This window comes from Rhamphochromis sp. 'chilingali' (genome assembly GCF_963969265.1).
Source record: "Rhamphochromis sp. 'chilingali' genome assembly, chromosome: 12".
Classification (NCBI taxonomy): Eukaryota; Metazoa; Chordata; class Actinopteri; order Cichliformes; family Cichlidae; genus Rhamphochromis; species Rhamphochromis sp. 'chilingali'.
In genome coordinates, this window is record NC_137939.1 from 30720894 (window position 1) to 30735492 (window position 14599).

General features: G+C 41.7%; 1 protein-coding gene across 15 annotated transcripts in view; it reads right to left on the reverse strand.

The window, feature by feature from the left end:
* hspg2 (heparan sulfate proteoglycan 2) overlaps positions 1-14599 on the reverse strand; it is a 94464-nt gene that overhangs the window by 46021 nt on the left and 33844 nt on the right. For 12 of the 15 annotated variants that reach the window (XM_080899656.1, XM_080899654.1, XM_080899659.1 and 9 more), the window contains exons 4-18: positions 6648-6754; positions 6436-6494; positions 5969-6141; positions 5806-5844; positions 4659-4784; positions 4322-4513; positions 4123-4242; positions 2908-3039; positions 2402-2546; positions 1676-1833; positions 1412-1552; positions 1112-1275; positions 858-1037; positions 468-664; positions 12-159 (exon numbers count right to left, since the gene is read on the reverse strand). In XM_080899656.1, the coding sequence (XP_080755782.1) occupies positions 12-159; positions 468-664; positions 858-1037; positions 1112-1275; positions 1412-1552; positions 1676-1833; positions 2402-2546; positions 2908-3039; positions 4123-4242; positions 4322-4513; positions 4659-4784; positions 5806-5844; positions 5969-6141; positions 6436-6494; positions 6648-6754 (2081 nt within the window). The remainder of the gene's footprint in view (positions 1-11; positions 160-467; positions 665-857; positions 1038-1111; positions 1276-1411; positions 1553-1675; positions 1834-2401; positions 2547-2907; positions 3040-4122; positions 4243-4321; positions 4514-4658; positions 4785-5805; positions 5845-5968; positions 6142-6435; positions 6495-6647; positions 6755-14599) is intronic. The other 3 variants (XM_080899655.1, XM_080899652.1, XM_080899653.1) reach the window with 1 other exon arrangement.

Consider the following 14599-nt stretch of genomic DNA (forward strand, 5'->3'; position numbering starts at 1 on the left):
GGGTTTTTTACCAGACATTGTCCGCTGATTGGATCACAGGCAGTAGCATGTCCATTACAATTACAACCAGCACAGGTTCCCAGATACAAGCCACCAGGAACACGCTCGAAACCAGCAGAGCACATCTCACAAGACAGGCCTGTGTATCCAGGAGGACATCTGGGAAAGATTAAAATACAAATGATCAAGCATTGCTTTCATAATGAAACTATGATGAGGCAAATTACAACACTTTGCGGTAAATAGAAAACAGCTGACTGAAAAACAGACTTTTTGTTGTTCTTGTTGCATTAGACACAAAGGAGACTGAGATGAAACTATTATAAATAATCACCAAAGTATAAATATAAAATTAGCCCTTGCGATGAAATAATCCATTTATTACTGTATTGTGCTCTTTACACTACATGTGTACACACTGGAGAAACCCAACAGACTGGGCGTTTCCTCCTTCTCACTTAACGCACCTGCATTCTTCAACGTCCTTAGCATGACCCAAAACGCTGAACTCCACAGTCGTGGTATCCATGAAAATGTCACTGAGTGCCACACTGACCATGTGGTTATCATAGTTGGTGCGGATGCTGATGCTTTCCAGGTTGGCCAAGGTCATCATCAGCTCATCTCGGGTCACAGAACGACCACTGGAGTGCTGCCAGTTGTCCTAAAAATGTAACAATTAGGTTAACTAACATAATGCATGTGGAAGTGCTTAATTCATCTTACTTTTGATCATTATTAGATTATTACTCCGTCATGACCTATAAAATCTTTCTACATTTTCAAAAACACATATAATCATTACATCATTACAAAGTTACCACAGGATTGTGCAGAATATGAACCAGAGCCCTTACTTCAGTGAATCTGATCTCCTTTTGGTTGACCACATTGGGAGGGGTGCCATTGCCTCTGCGGTACACAAGCCTGCGCCCATTTCCAACCAGCGTCACATCTGGCTTCTCCACAGACTCGGACAATCCGCGTGCTAGTGTGTACCGCACCTTAAACTTCAATGATCCTCCATAGGAATCGATCTAAAACAAATGGAATGATTAACACGAATAAGCGTGTCAATTAAAATGAGACTTGTGAATTATTTTCTCCTTACTTTATTGCCCAGGAACTGGCGAGGCAAGGTCCAGAAGGAGTCGAGGTTAAGGAAACGACGTGAGAGGTCGACAAGCTGGAACTCTTCCATCTCCGGGTTAATAAGGAGCTGAGTGGAGGAAAGAGGAGGAGTACCAGGCCTCGATGGGTAGGTAACGTTCACTCCTGGAATTGACAAGTTCAGATTTATTTTATGTTAGCTCTTAATGTTAGGAATAAAAGTTTGAAAGGTATTTCAGCTGACAGTTTATCTGTTCTGTCAGCTTAAACCATACGCATATGGATTAAAAGCTTTTTTTGCCTTTGAAGTTTTCCTCCTCTGTGAACCGCAGACTGATATGGTTGCGATAACGTCCAGTGCTCTTGCAATTTTTAGAGATTCCACCGCAGAAGCAGGACAAACAGCGGCCATTCACGCTAAAGTGACCATCAGGACAGTTGCCTGGAAAGAACAAGTGGATATAACTTATCTACAGTTATCCTACAGTTTCCAAGGTACATAACTTAATGTTTGTTGTTAAAACTGTAGTCACGTTGACGCTGGGCCCAAGGGATGTGTCCGTACCTTGGTTTGGATTTGAAATAAGAGTTAACACTCCATCTGGGATGCCAAACACCAAGCCTTTAGCATTAATGGCCTCGCATGTGTACGCCCCCTGATCTGACTCCTTCACATCACGAATAATGAGGGTCCCACGGCCATTATCACTGGTCACGGTAATCCTGAGAATAGAGAAATAAAACACCATTGGAATAAGATAAAAAGCTTTCCTTTACATCTCACTGTTACAGTCTTAGAAAACATTGTTACACAAAAACCCATCAATTTTAAATGTAATTGCCCAAACCACACATGCAGTCGTCTACGCCTAGAGTGAACATTTCGAAACGGCAACATCTGGAGCTGGAGTACACCACAAATATTCGGGTAATTACAATCATGGGCCTAAAGATGAAGAGTCAAAGCTGAGACGATCAGCTACACTGTCAACAGCCTCCTCACCTGAAACTGTATCACAGAGGAAAATACCTTCACAGAGATTTTCAAATCTTCAGCGACTACTGCAGATGACTTCTAGCTTTTATCAGATATCAGATTGGAAACAGATTGACTAAAAAATAACATTAACAAACTCCAATTCATAGATATTTTAGGCCATTTTGACTGTGTTTTCTCCAAACTTTGAATTATCAGAGGTTAAGAGTTTCTGAATGTGTACACTAAATTAGGTTTGATTATAGACCTGATGAACAAAAAGCACAGAGGTGGTGAATTTCCTATCAAACCCACCTGTTGCTGGTAGGAATGTGTCCCCAGTTGAGTCTCCAGGTGATAATGGGTGTTGGCACTCCAACAGCTTGACAGGTGAATGTTACTGTGGCTCCCCGTGCAACCTGAACTGACTCTTCTGGGGGGCTTGTTACAGCAGGAGGGGCTGTGAGGAGTCAAAAAGGACAAAAAACCAAAAAATAAATGCACATTTACAAAACAGCTGGCATGTCACTGGAATTTGGCGAGTGAAGCTCATAAAGGCCGAGGAAGTCAAATTCTCTGCTATGGACAGACAATTTTCTTTTAGTTCAGGGATGGAGGGCTCACAAAAGCCCTGTGTTTCACTGAATACATGTGAAAAAAGCCTGTTTCACAGAAAATTAGGCAAAGTGTACAAAGGAGGCAATATACAGAGTAGTGTCAGAGAAGTGATTTGCATGAAAATATGAAAGAAAGCAGTTGAATGTGTATGAGAATGAGTCTATTAACAGGCAGATGTGGACAGGCACTGGAGTGAGACTTACTGCAGCCATACTCATCGGAGCGGTCTTCACAGTCTGGCTCTTCATCACACTGGTAACTAGCTGGGATACATTTGTTATCACTCAGGCATTCAAACTGCTCAGGAGCACACCTGTCATCGGGGCCCTTGGAGGCTGCAGTGATGACAAGATGAAAAGTAATAGCAAATTTATATCCCTTCACAACATAAACAGCAGCTTTGAATCAAGGTCAGAAAGGCTCATAGCAATTGCTTAGCACCAGCAACCAATAACCTAAACTGAAACCAATCATTTTTAGCATTATGGGAAAGGTGCTACCCCACCTCTTGCCCTATGGTAGCAGGGATAGGCTCCTTACCCTGAGATGGCTGGATGGATGGATGGATGGATGGATGGATGGATGGATGGATGGATGGATGGATGGATGGGAAAGGTGCTTTTTTGCAGAGTCAAATAAGAAGATGAATACCACTATTTCTGGATTTAATATATGAACCTGAAGGTGTTAATTGGCCTCACTCAACATAAAGAATGATAAAGAAGGACACCTATCATGGATCTATCCTCCTATCCTTAATTAATATGTACACACAAAAAAACGCTGATGGACTCTTTTTCTTCATCAAGGTCACATTCACAGTAAAGCGACTTATTCTCAGTGGCAATACATACATTTGTTGAAAGTTTCGGAGGCCTATGATTTGTTCCTTCTTTTTAAATAAGTGTGCTCATATTCACACGCAAGTATTTTCCTTTGCTTAACCAGTTCTGGGATATGGCGGTGGGGGGTGGAGCCTATCCCAGCTGTCATAGGGCAAACAGCAGGGTACACACTGGAGAGGCTACCAATCTGTCCGAGGGCTAAACCATAGAGACAGAAAATCGTTCACACCTACAGCTAGTTTAAAATAACCAATTAACCTAACCCCATGCATGTCTTTGGACTGTGCGAAGAAGACTGAGTGTCTGGAAATAGCTCATGAAAATACAAATGTCACACAAAACACCCCAGGTGGAATTTGCACCCAGAACCTTCGCACTGAGGAGACAGCGCTAACCACTGCACTATCATGCCACCCACACAATTATTTGAAATAATAAGATGACTTAACAAATCCAAAATTAGATTTAATATTGTTGTTTAAATTTAAGAGACGGACATCAGAGAGGTAAGGGAGCTTTACTTATTCCTTTAAGACAGATTTTTACTGTCTCACAAAAGAAACGGAGACTTACGGCAGTCGGTTTCATCTGAGTTATCCTCACAGTCATTGTCTCCGTCGCAGCGCCAAAGTTTGAGTGCACAGCGACCATTTTTACACTTGAACTCGTTGGGTTCACAGGGAGATGGAGTACCTGCAAAAAAGGCAAGAGGCTGATTAGGGATCATGTTGCTCTCTGGGACTGTTCGCATGTACAGGGCTGCGTTACTCACCACATCTAAACTCGTCGCTTCCATCTGGGCAGTCCCGCTGACCGTCACAGATATAGTCACGAGGTATACACTCTCCAGTCTGACATGTAGCCTGATCCACTCTGCAGGGTCCAGGTTGGCCGGGGGGACGCACTACCTTCTGGGTTGTATCGACTGTGGTGGCAGGGGTTGTGATGATCGGAATAATCGGCCCTATTGAGTATGACACAACTCTTTCATTAGGCCTATGCAAAGATGTACACAGGTGCTAATTACTGTCCCACACATCAAACAGCCATTACTCCAGCATATAACTGATCATGTTAAACTGCCAACCAGTCACAATGAGGCCACTCACCACAATTGAGCTCATCACTCATGTCTCTGCAGTCTTGTCGGTTGTCACACAGGTATTCCATTAGGATACATGTCCCATCACCACACCTGTGCTCATCTGGCATGCAGGGTCTCACACTGGGGGTTACTGTTAGAGATGCAGAGGGGAAGCAGGGGGAGGGGGATGTTGAAGGATCACAGACATGCAAGCATTGACTATGGTACAGCCAAAAAACTACCTAACGTCATATTAAAACACAATTAACAATTTTTTTTTAAATATTTCATTTAATTTTTTTTTTAAAAACTTCTCCTGGAACTCTACTGCAGAAAGAACAACTCAGAAGTGTTGAAAATATTACCAAAATCTGAAAGCTTGTGATAATTAGGGAGCTTTTCAAGAACATTACAAGATTTTCATTAGTGTTTGTGTTCTGGTAACCATAAAATATACCATAGGTTCAAACCAACATGGTAGCTATACAATAACACATTAGACAGATTACATTAGGCGGGCAAGACAACACTGGACAGACTAGACTGAAGAACACAAAAAAAAGAGATTGACACAAACTAAATGACAAAGAGTAGATTAGACATGGCTAGATGGATACAAAAAAATAGAACAGACATATTTGATACACAATAAGAAATAAATACAAGACTGGACAAGAAAGGCTTAATAACGCACAAATAAAGACTGGATTGAACAAACACTACACTACAGTGAACACAGGCTACAAATACTTTGTAAGAATAGATTCGACACACAGACACACAAAGACAGCAAAACGAGACAGACAGATGAATGACAATGCTGTCACCTGAATAAACAAATAAAAGATAAAGTCACCATTTAACTCTATTAGTTGCCATGTCTGTATAGAGAGTTTTGTGGAATTGATGGCAAAAAAATTTAAAAAGCTGCATTCCTAATCACACTCATGCCATGCAAATATACTTTATACTCATTGGGCACTACTGGACTTCAAAGACTAAACTCAGAAGTAGACTCAAAGTCTGCTTCACACTTCTGTGCTTCCATGCAAAACATTCCTCAGACAACGGGACTTGTACACATCAAATTAAAGACACAAATGCTCAACTGTTCTTTCTAAATGCACTACAGTTTCTAACTCACCATGCAACAGGCATGGCAAAATACAAACCTGGGTCTGCTACATGCTCCGCTGAAGGCAAAGGTTCAGCTATAAACCAGAGGGAAATGTTAAGGTAACTGCCTACCCCGCTGGTAAATCTTCATCTGCTGTAAGTATACAGCAAACTCTTGGGTAACAGTGGCACCTGTTTCAGTACTTCTTGAGGTCTTACCTACTCCAAGCCGTCTGAACTGAAAGCCCTGGACCGAAGTGCTGTAGGAAGCAATTGCTCCCTCCTTCACCACGTTGTACAGCACGCTGCGGATCTGTTCCTCATTGGCGTTGTATTCAGATCCCACATCTATTTCCACAAATACATCAACGCCATCCTCTCTTATCTCCTTTCTGCAAAGACCAAAAGAAGGCCAGCTGAGCCTACAGACTGTGTGGCATGCACCGCATATGTTAAACAATAAAGCTTGTTAAAAGCGTCCTCTTTGGCTGTCCTAGAAAGGACTTACTTATTGCTCCTGTATTACTGACTGAATGTCTACAATGCTGCTGGCCTACTGGCCTTGGGTAATACGGAAAAACAAGAAGAAATATCACCTGGCAAGGTAAAAAAATATCCAAACAACAAAATAAAGCTACTTTAAGTGTCACAAATAAATATTTAAATAATATTGTGTATGTTCTTACTTAACAAGGATCACACTGACTGTCTGGACACCTGGAATCTTGTTGTACTCTGACTCGAGCTGTGGAGGAAAAATAAATTTTTAGACACACAGTCACACATTCTTAAATTAGCAAAGTCATAAATAAAATGTCTTTCACCATATAAGGCAGTAACAGTCTTATGATACTGTACAAGAGCGCTATTTAGCACAGTTTATGAGAACAGGACATACCGTGTCCACCACTGCTTCAGAAAGCTCGATAAATTCACGAGAGAAGATTTCTTCGTATTCGGGACCGTAGACCAGGGAGGTGAAGTTGACAGAAGCTCTGTAATAAACTAGAAACACAAAGTGGGGAGAATTATCTGTTAGTTAAACTGCACATTAATATCCAACTATTGTCAGGTGTGCATGTTATAAGCTGCATTCAAGTCACTGTAGTCACGGTCACTGTGATGTGGGATACTGTTTGGAACTTCCTTTCCTCAGGAAAACCTCTGGTTAAATGTTTCAGGAGGTAAAAACTGAAAAGCACGACTGCGGCTTAAGTGAAAGCCACATACAAATTACAGCATCTATTTCTATATCTCAACTGTGACTGTGTCTGTGGCCAACAACCGACACACACTGACACAGTCACACTCCTCCACATACTGAAAAATAACCATTAAATTGTACTATCAACTATTCTGTGGGTCACAGACATGGAACATAAATAATCTAACATTTTTAAGCATATTTAAATAGAGACACATGATAGAAATGAGTTACAAATACACATAATACTCGTGACATTCAATATAACAGGGCCAAAAGTTTGCTTCAGATCTCCTGACTGAATGCTGATGATATCACAGACTTGGAAGGTCAGTAGGAGTAAAGTCACCATCAATACTGTGCCAGCAGCTGTGGAGGAAGAAGAAGAGGATCCTCTGTGAATGACTCTAGAAGAAGGCCTCAACATTCCCTCCTCAAGTCATACATGCATGAGGCAGGAAGGCTGGAGAGCAGTGTAAGGGGTCAGAGGATTACATCAATGGCCTACTTAGATTCCTTGTTCATGTAGTTCAGCAGCTAAAAACAGAACACTTTGCATTCAAATGTGTGGCAAACAGAAGCTGCAGTTAAATCGAGTTTTATGCAACGCAAGCAAGTAGACATTTATTTAAATGAGGTTTTACAGGGTTGAGAACATAACAGACATTCCGGTGGTGATACCGTGCAAGGACTTTAGGGGTTTTCACATAGCTTAAGAAAGCTTCATGTTAAAAGGTGAGAGCATGCAGACTGAGATCCTGCAAACCATGTGCAATGTTTTCAGAAAATGATTCACAGTATATTCATATATTTTACAACAATAGCTTGTGATGATTACAGGAGAAACAAAAACAATAATGGCATCCGGATAGATAACAACAAAATTCTGTAGAAGCATCCAGCAAAGCAATTGTTCTTCACTTGTGGTAGATTATAGGAGCCACACTGTAAAATAATAGCTTCTGCCAGTACTTCACTGTAATTTAATGGGGAAATTAGCTGCATTAAAGGCTTTTGAAACATTCTCAAATTGTTGATATACCCTCTTGTACAAAACAACTATAATGTGCGACTCGTTTTGAGGGAAATATTCGCTATAATATTATGATTACAATGTCACAGGCTTAGCCATGAAACTTAAAATAGCCTGCGCCTGCGGGGTGCCCCATTCTCACACTCCTGCCAACACTTTGTTAGGATGGGCTTGCCAACCTCTGATTTTAGGCTGGTAGTGTGGATTTAGGGAGGAAGTCAATATTTGTACTGTTTCTTGCAGTGAGATGCTATTTGCCGTGCCAAAAGCAAAGAGTCATGTTCTAAGTAGGCATCTGCTCAGCCTCTAGTTAGAAACATACATGCCCAAATATGCATAAAACAATAAATCTGCTCACATACACACCTACTGTGTGCAGCCGCTATACCCAGTCTTGGTGTATATAATTTTCTTCACCCTTTCCTTGTTCTTTGGATAATTGCACATCACTAGACATTCACACTGGCAGCAGATGTACATCATGCTTAACAGCAGCTACCTAATTAAAAGTTATAGATTTCGTGTCTCACATAAAGGCTGTGCGGTCACTGTGTTTAAGAGCTTTCCTCACTTTATGCCGCTAAGTCCCATTTTCCTTCTACACATCGGTGTTACAACAAGACGTCCAACTCCTGGCGAGAAAAGCACCTTTTATGTCAAAGTAAACTGAGCATTGCCTAAGAAAACAGTAAGGGGAACAAGTAAGAACAGCACTGCAGGCTTTAGCACAACCTGGTGTGCTCGCTTTTCAGACTGCTACTATTAGATTTATAGGACCAATTGTTAGGCCTGAATATGGTCTCAGAAAACAAGCAACATCAAAGTTGCTCATCAAAGCGCCTCTTTTGACCCATATATAATCTAATCACTTGAGTGGGTACTTGCTGCCAGGTCAACAGTGGCTTGAAGCCCCATTTCTCTCCGAGCTTGCCGCAAAAAACAGAATAATGGGACTGCCTGAGATCCTTTGATTAGAGCACCGAGTTGTGCCATACTGCTAACGAGGGCCTCTTTCACTCCAAGAGCTCCTGTGGGCAACTTGCTGCTTTCAGCAAGGGGGAAATCCCCTTTGCCAAGCGCCACCACCATCAAAGGTGATGAAACTGTGAGAACAGATGTGACGAGTGGGAGAGAGAAAAAAAGTGTGGAAAAGTAACATTCCATACTTTTAATTCATAAACTTATTTGGCGATTAAAGCTGTTCAGTAGAACTGTGGCAGCTTTGTGCAATGGGCCCCTCTAACACTCAGAGGGCTACGCAGAAGACAAAGAGTTGATTGAGCAATGAGCCCAGCCTGGCCTTTAAACCCCAGCCACGCTGGGTTTGACCTTCAACCCCCGAGGCTGCGCCCAGCACCAGTCAAGCCATTTCCAAAACATGTGGGGGAGAGCCAGATTCTATAAGAACAAGGCCCAAACCACAATGCTCTAATAACGCCAACAAAGATCTTTAGTAACTCCCCTACATGGGATTTTGCTCTCTCTCATCTCAATCTCCTCCCTAGTTTTTCTGCCTATATTTCCATTTGCCAGCTGTCTCTTTCTCATCTTAACTCCCGTAGACACGACCGCTCCTACTTAACCCCTTCGCTGGTAACAAGCCAAAACCTCTGTTTCCAAGTCCATTTATTGCCCTGTGGGGAAATCTAGGGACTTAATTCTGGCTTCATTATTAAGCTCTCCCCATCCTGCTCATCCACAGCTTGCAATGTAGAGATCAAAACCACCACTATATATAAAAAAAGGCTCATTTTCATACTTGTGTTATAGCTACTTAGTATAAGACCTGGTTTGTTGCATTGGAGTTGAACCACCAACATGAGGCTGATATTTCAAAGAGCAATTTTAAAATGAAAGCATGGAGTACATTTTGCAAGTGTCATGGTAACGTCATTTCAAAGACATTTTTAGCAAGAAATGGAAATGTTGTCACTCTGTTACATGATGGAAAAAGCACATAATTTTCCATAGCATCGGAAATCATTGGGAAACGCCTGTAAGACATTTGGAAAAACAAACCAGCTGGACTCAGACACTACATGCCCCAGCTGAGTCTTCCTTGGAATGTTATCTGAGAGTGTGTTTGGAAAAGACCGTGCATAACTGAATGGAACAGGTGAAAGCAGAGTGTGCCAAAGACAAGAAACAAGAGAAAAACAAAGTGTTAAGAAAGAGGTGCGTCAGGACTTACTTTGGTCGTGCTCACTTGGGTTCTGTATGTTCCTCAGATATGAAGAATCCAACCAATGTGCTATAGCAAGAAATGAAGTGCAAGCAGCAGAGAGCAAGCAATAGTGGGAAAAGACGTGACGGGGAGGTCAACACGGCACAAACATGAGCCAGAGGTCAAAGGTCAACCAAGGAAAGCAACACAAGAACAAGGGAAACAAATGAAGTTAGCCAGGCAGGTGCAGAGAGGTTAAGGTTTCAGGAAAGTTAGACAGGGAAACAAATGCAGGGAGAGAGAAAACAGAGAGAGATAATAAGCAGGAGAATTGAAAAGAGAAAAAGTTGTAGTAACAGAAACAGGAAATCAAGAAGAGCCACTACGATTATGTGAAACAGACATATTACAGTGGTAGCAGAACAAAAAATCAAAAAAATCCCAACATAGTTTCATGAGAAGCTGGAAATGTCACCATCGATTTGCTGTGATCAACAGTCCCACTAATCATTACCATCTAAATGTTGTGGATACTGCTTCATGGGACAGAGGCTGCAGGAGGCGTGTGGTTTTATTAACCAGTGTCTGCCAGGAAACACATAAGGAAATCTCTTTACATGACAGTGATGAGGAGAAAAGGTGAGGGGCCATAACTTTAGACAAACCTCTTCCTCAGTCTTTCAACACAAAGAGAATACTTTACAAACAAAGCGCACACTTCCACATCCTGCTCTTCACATCTCAGCTGTCTGACACATACATCCACCCTGGCACTGCAGTAATGCAGGGAGGAGCTGTTTCCTGTTTTCCTTTTTAAATGGAAGAACTGAGCACCATTAAAAGAGTTTTAACTGGTTTTACCCTAAGTTCTCTCCACTGGCATGGGCAACAATGACCACGTTCTTTTTCGTGGTGACTCATTCATTCTGCTTGGGGCGTGCTATGAAATGTCAAGTGAGGAGGCCTTTTGGTTGTTTCAAGAAAGAGATCCAAGTACAAAGGTTGATTTACAAACCATTTACAGGATCTATTCACTATCTTGTAAACAAAAGCACCCTTAAAATGTATTAAAATGCTCCACACAAGCACTTTATACTAACAAGAGAGATTTTTTATGCTCCTCTCCAGATCAATATGAGTCCACTCCATAAACTTCAACAAACAGTAGTAAACAAGATCTCCTTCATAATTGAGTGAGTATACTGGATCCAGCTGTTGTACAGCTGCACATGCAAAAACCATGAGGGTTCTGACACACGTTACTGCAGTTGTGGCATATATTTTAGAAGAAGGCAGAGTTTACAAAAAGAAAAAAACTGTGTTAAGAGTTAAGAGCATTTCTTCAAGTCTAAAATGCCCAGCCAGGAAACAATTGAGAGAAAACATGCCCTACCCAAATGACATGAGGTTTCCCACAAGAATAGTGACCCAAACTAATTAAGGCTAATGAAGCATTTGCTACTTCAAAGTCTGCTGATCTGCTGTGATCACTGTCAGAAACAGAAAAAGAGTGGAAGCCAGAGAGGAGGAGGTAACAGATTTGTTAATACTCTCTGCTCTGTTGTGGGTTGATCGGGCTGAGGTCACTTACTGAGACAGTGCTCACTGTGTAAGAGGCTGGATAGAGAGATATTTGAAAATACAACAAACTAAATGGATCTTTTACCCAACAGGAGAAACATAAAGTAAGTATATTGCTCAAAATACAGTAATTAAGACAACACTCAATCTTCATAGTATAACTTGAAGTCGGTTACACTTCAGGGACATCAATGTGTCCAGTTACGAAGCATAAACAATTGTGAATCCATTTCACTCGCTCTGAGGCAAATGAATGTGACAACAGGTGCAATGGAGAGGAAACAACAAGACAACTACATCCATTTTCTTCCGCTTATCCAATTCAGGGTCATGGGCAAGGCAATCCCTAAAAAGGGAATGGTTTTGTACGTGGTGGCCACAGACCATTGCTCTCTCCTTATCCGTCTAGACTGATTTTTGTATACTTTATCCTTTTGTTAGTGTCCTTAACACCACTGAGACACAGTCTTAAGAGTGTGGAGGAGATGCTTGAAGATGGATACACAAAGTGCAATGGACAGGGGCATAGAATGGCATCAATGCAGCAGATGGACAGTATCGGCTTCTTTGGGTCAGGGGCAGCAGGAGCACCGTCAGGACCCTAGAAAATGACCTTAAGCAAGCTACTGATCTGCATGTTTCTGACCAAACTGCTCATGGAGAGAATCAGAACCAGCACCACAAAGCTTGACTGACGATCGGGACCCTAACCCTAACAGAAGAATGGTAGGTCTTCCACTGTGACTCTGTTCATTTCAAAGATGAGAACAGGTTCACACTGAGCACATGTGACAGGTAAAAAAAGAGTCTGGGGATATCAGCAACATCATCTTGCATGACTGGTTTGGCAGTGGGTCAGTAATGGTCTGGCAAGGAATATCCTTGGAGGGTCAAACTTCTGCTAGGTACAAGAATGAAATCCTCAGAATCATTGTCAGAATTTCTGGGCCCCATGTTCCTCCTGGCACAGCGTCATGTGACCAGAGTGTGCAGGCAATGCCTGGATCAAGCAAATATTTTTGAATCCAAATGAGAACCTCTGGGGCATTGTGTAAATAGTGCCACAGACTGTCCAGCAGCTCACTGATGCCCCAGGCAGGCACATGGGGTAATACACTCAGTAGAGTGTGTCTCATGTCAAGCTGCATTCTCTTGTGGTTTAAAATTTTAACTTTGATTGAATCCAGCCAGAATACATTATTTTGGCCTCCACTGACTTTTGTTACACCAGTTTATGTGATTTCCCTCTGTTTTGGGGGGCCAGTGGATGTATATGAATTGTCAGCAACAGAAGAAGAACTAGTTAAGAACTTAATTAGTCCCGGGAGTGGTATTATTTAATATAGATACTCTCTAGGGTGCAACCAGGAAGCCACTAATCAACTGTGGAGCTTTATCCAAATGAACTCATATCTGGGAAAACCACAGGACAATTGAATACCCAGCCAATAACCACTTTAATTCAGTATTTGGTCTGCAGCACAATTAAACATTTTGCTAGCACAAGTGTAAGTTACTCACTTATGACGTATCGTAGCTTATTTTTAAGCTCATCAAAATGCACAGAGATATAAAGTACAAGTCCTTCCTGGAGAGAGGAAAAAGAAAATCACTCCAGCAGGCAGATAAGCTCTCTTTGAACGAAACCCTAAAAATCTCTTTCCTAAAGAGGAGTGGCACAAGCCAGCTCTCCAAGGCAACTCATTTGTTATTGGTACAACAGAGTGTAGGATCACAGGGCTAGGTGCAGTAATAGAGCTCAAGTTAGTGACTAAGATCATTCAGCAGGAGTCTTTCAGAACTATGCCCACCCAAAATGAATTGCACACAGTCAGAGTGACAATCTGCTGCTTATGAATGGATAGAAGCTTTTGTCACTGATTGAGACGAGTAGGTAAGACAAAGGTTAGTCCAAACGTGTCGTTTAAAACTGCAGCACCAACGTTCGTTTGCTCCTACAACTGTCCTGTCCACAACATTCTGTTTCAAGTGCGTGACCTCCTTGTAGGGCTCCAGCAGTACAACAACAAAGATCTCAGCAAAATAACTGCAGCTGCCAGCGTTTGTCCCTCTGTGTAAGTGCCCAAGAGGCTCCGTGTATCTGACACACTCTTGCAAACACACACACAGGCAGTGCCACTGAGACACACATACCAGCTGACCATGAAAAAGCATGAAACTGAGTGGGTGGCCTGGCACTGCTCAGGCCAAACTGACAAGACAAGCTACATTACCCTGATGTATTGTCCACTAATGGTGCAACATCTGCTCAATTTGACAGATAACGGAGGAATCCAAACCTATGTCGTGTTTTTTTCAGTAAGCGCTCACTAGTAAATGATTAGAAGCAAAGCCAGGTGAGGCTACACAGGAATGCAGTACCCTGTCTGTGAGTCTCCCTCTACTCACATCAGTGTCAACAGTATACACACACACACATGCACACACACACAAATCACAGCATGTAGATCGAACGCCAATGACAGGTGAGTCCTTGTCTAGCTTATTTAAACAATGGATGAGAGAGCTAGTTTAGACAGCAGCATTAGATATTGATGTATAGCAATCTCAGCACGACAATAGCTAGAAGCCATCTGAGTTTCTCAGGGCTGAGATGCTGTTTATCATGTTTACACTGACATATCTTTTCACCACTTGCACTAACAAAACACAAAGAAAAAGAATGACAGCTAGTAGGATTGTTGACAGAGTGACTTTGACATGTATTGCTTATCTCTTCTATTTTTAATATGTTGTTGTCTTTTCCTTTTTTTCTTCTTTTTTTTGCACAGCAAAAGATAAAAAAAAATATTATATAATTTCTGAGTACATCTCAAGACTTCTTTAAAAGGAGGCTACTTGGACAAA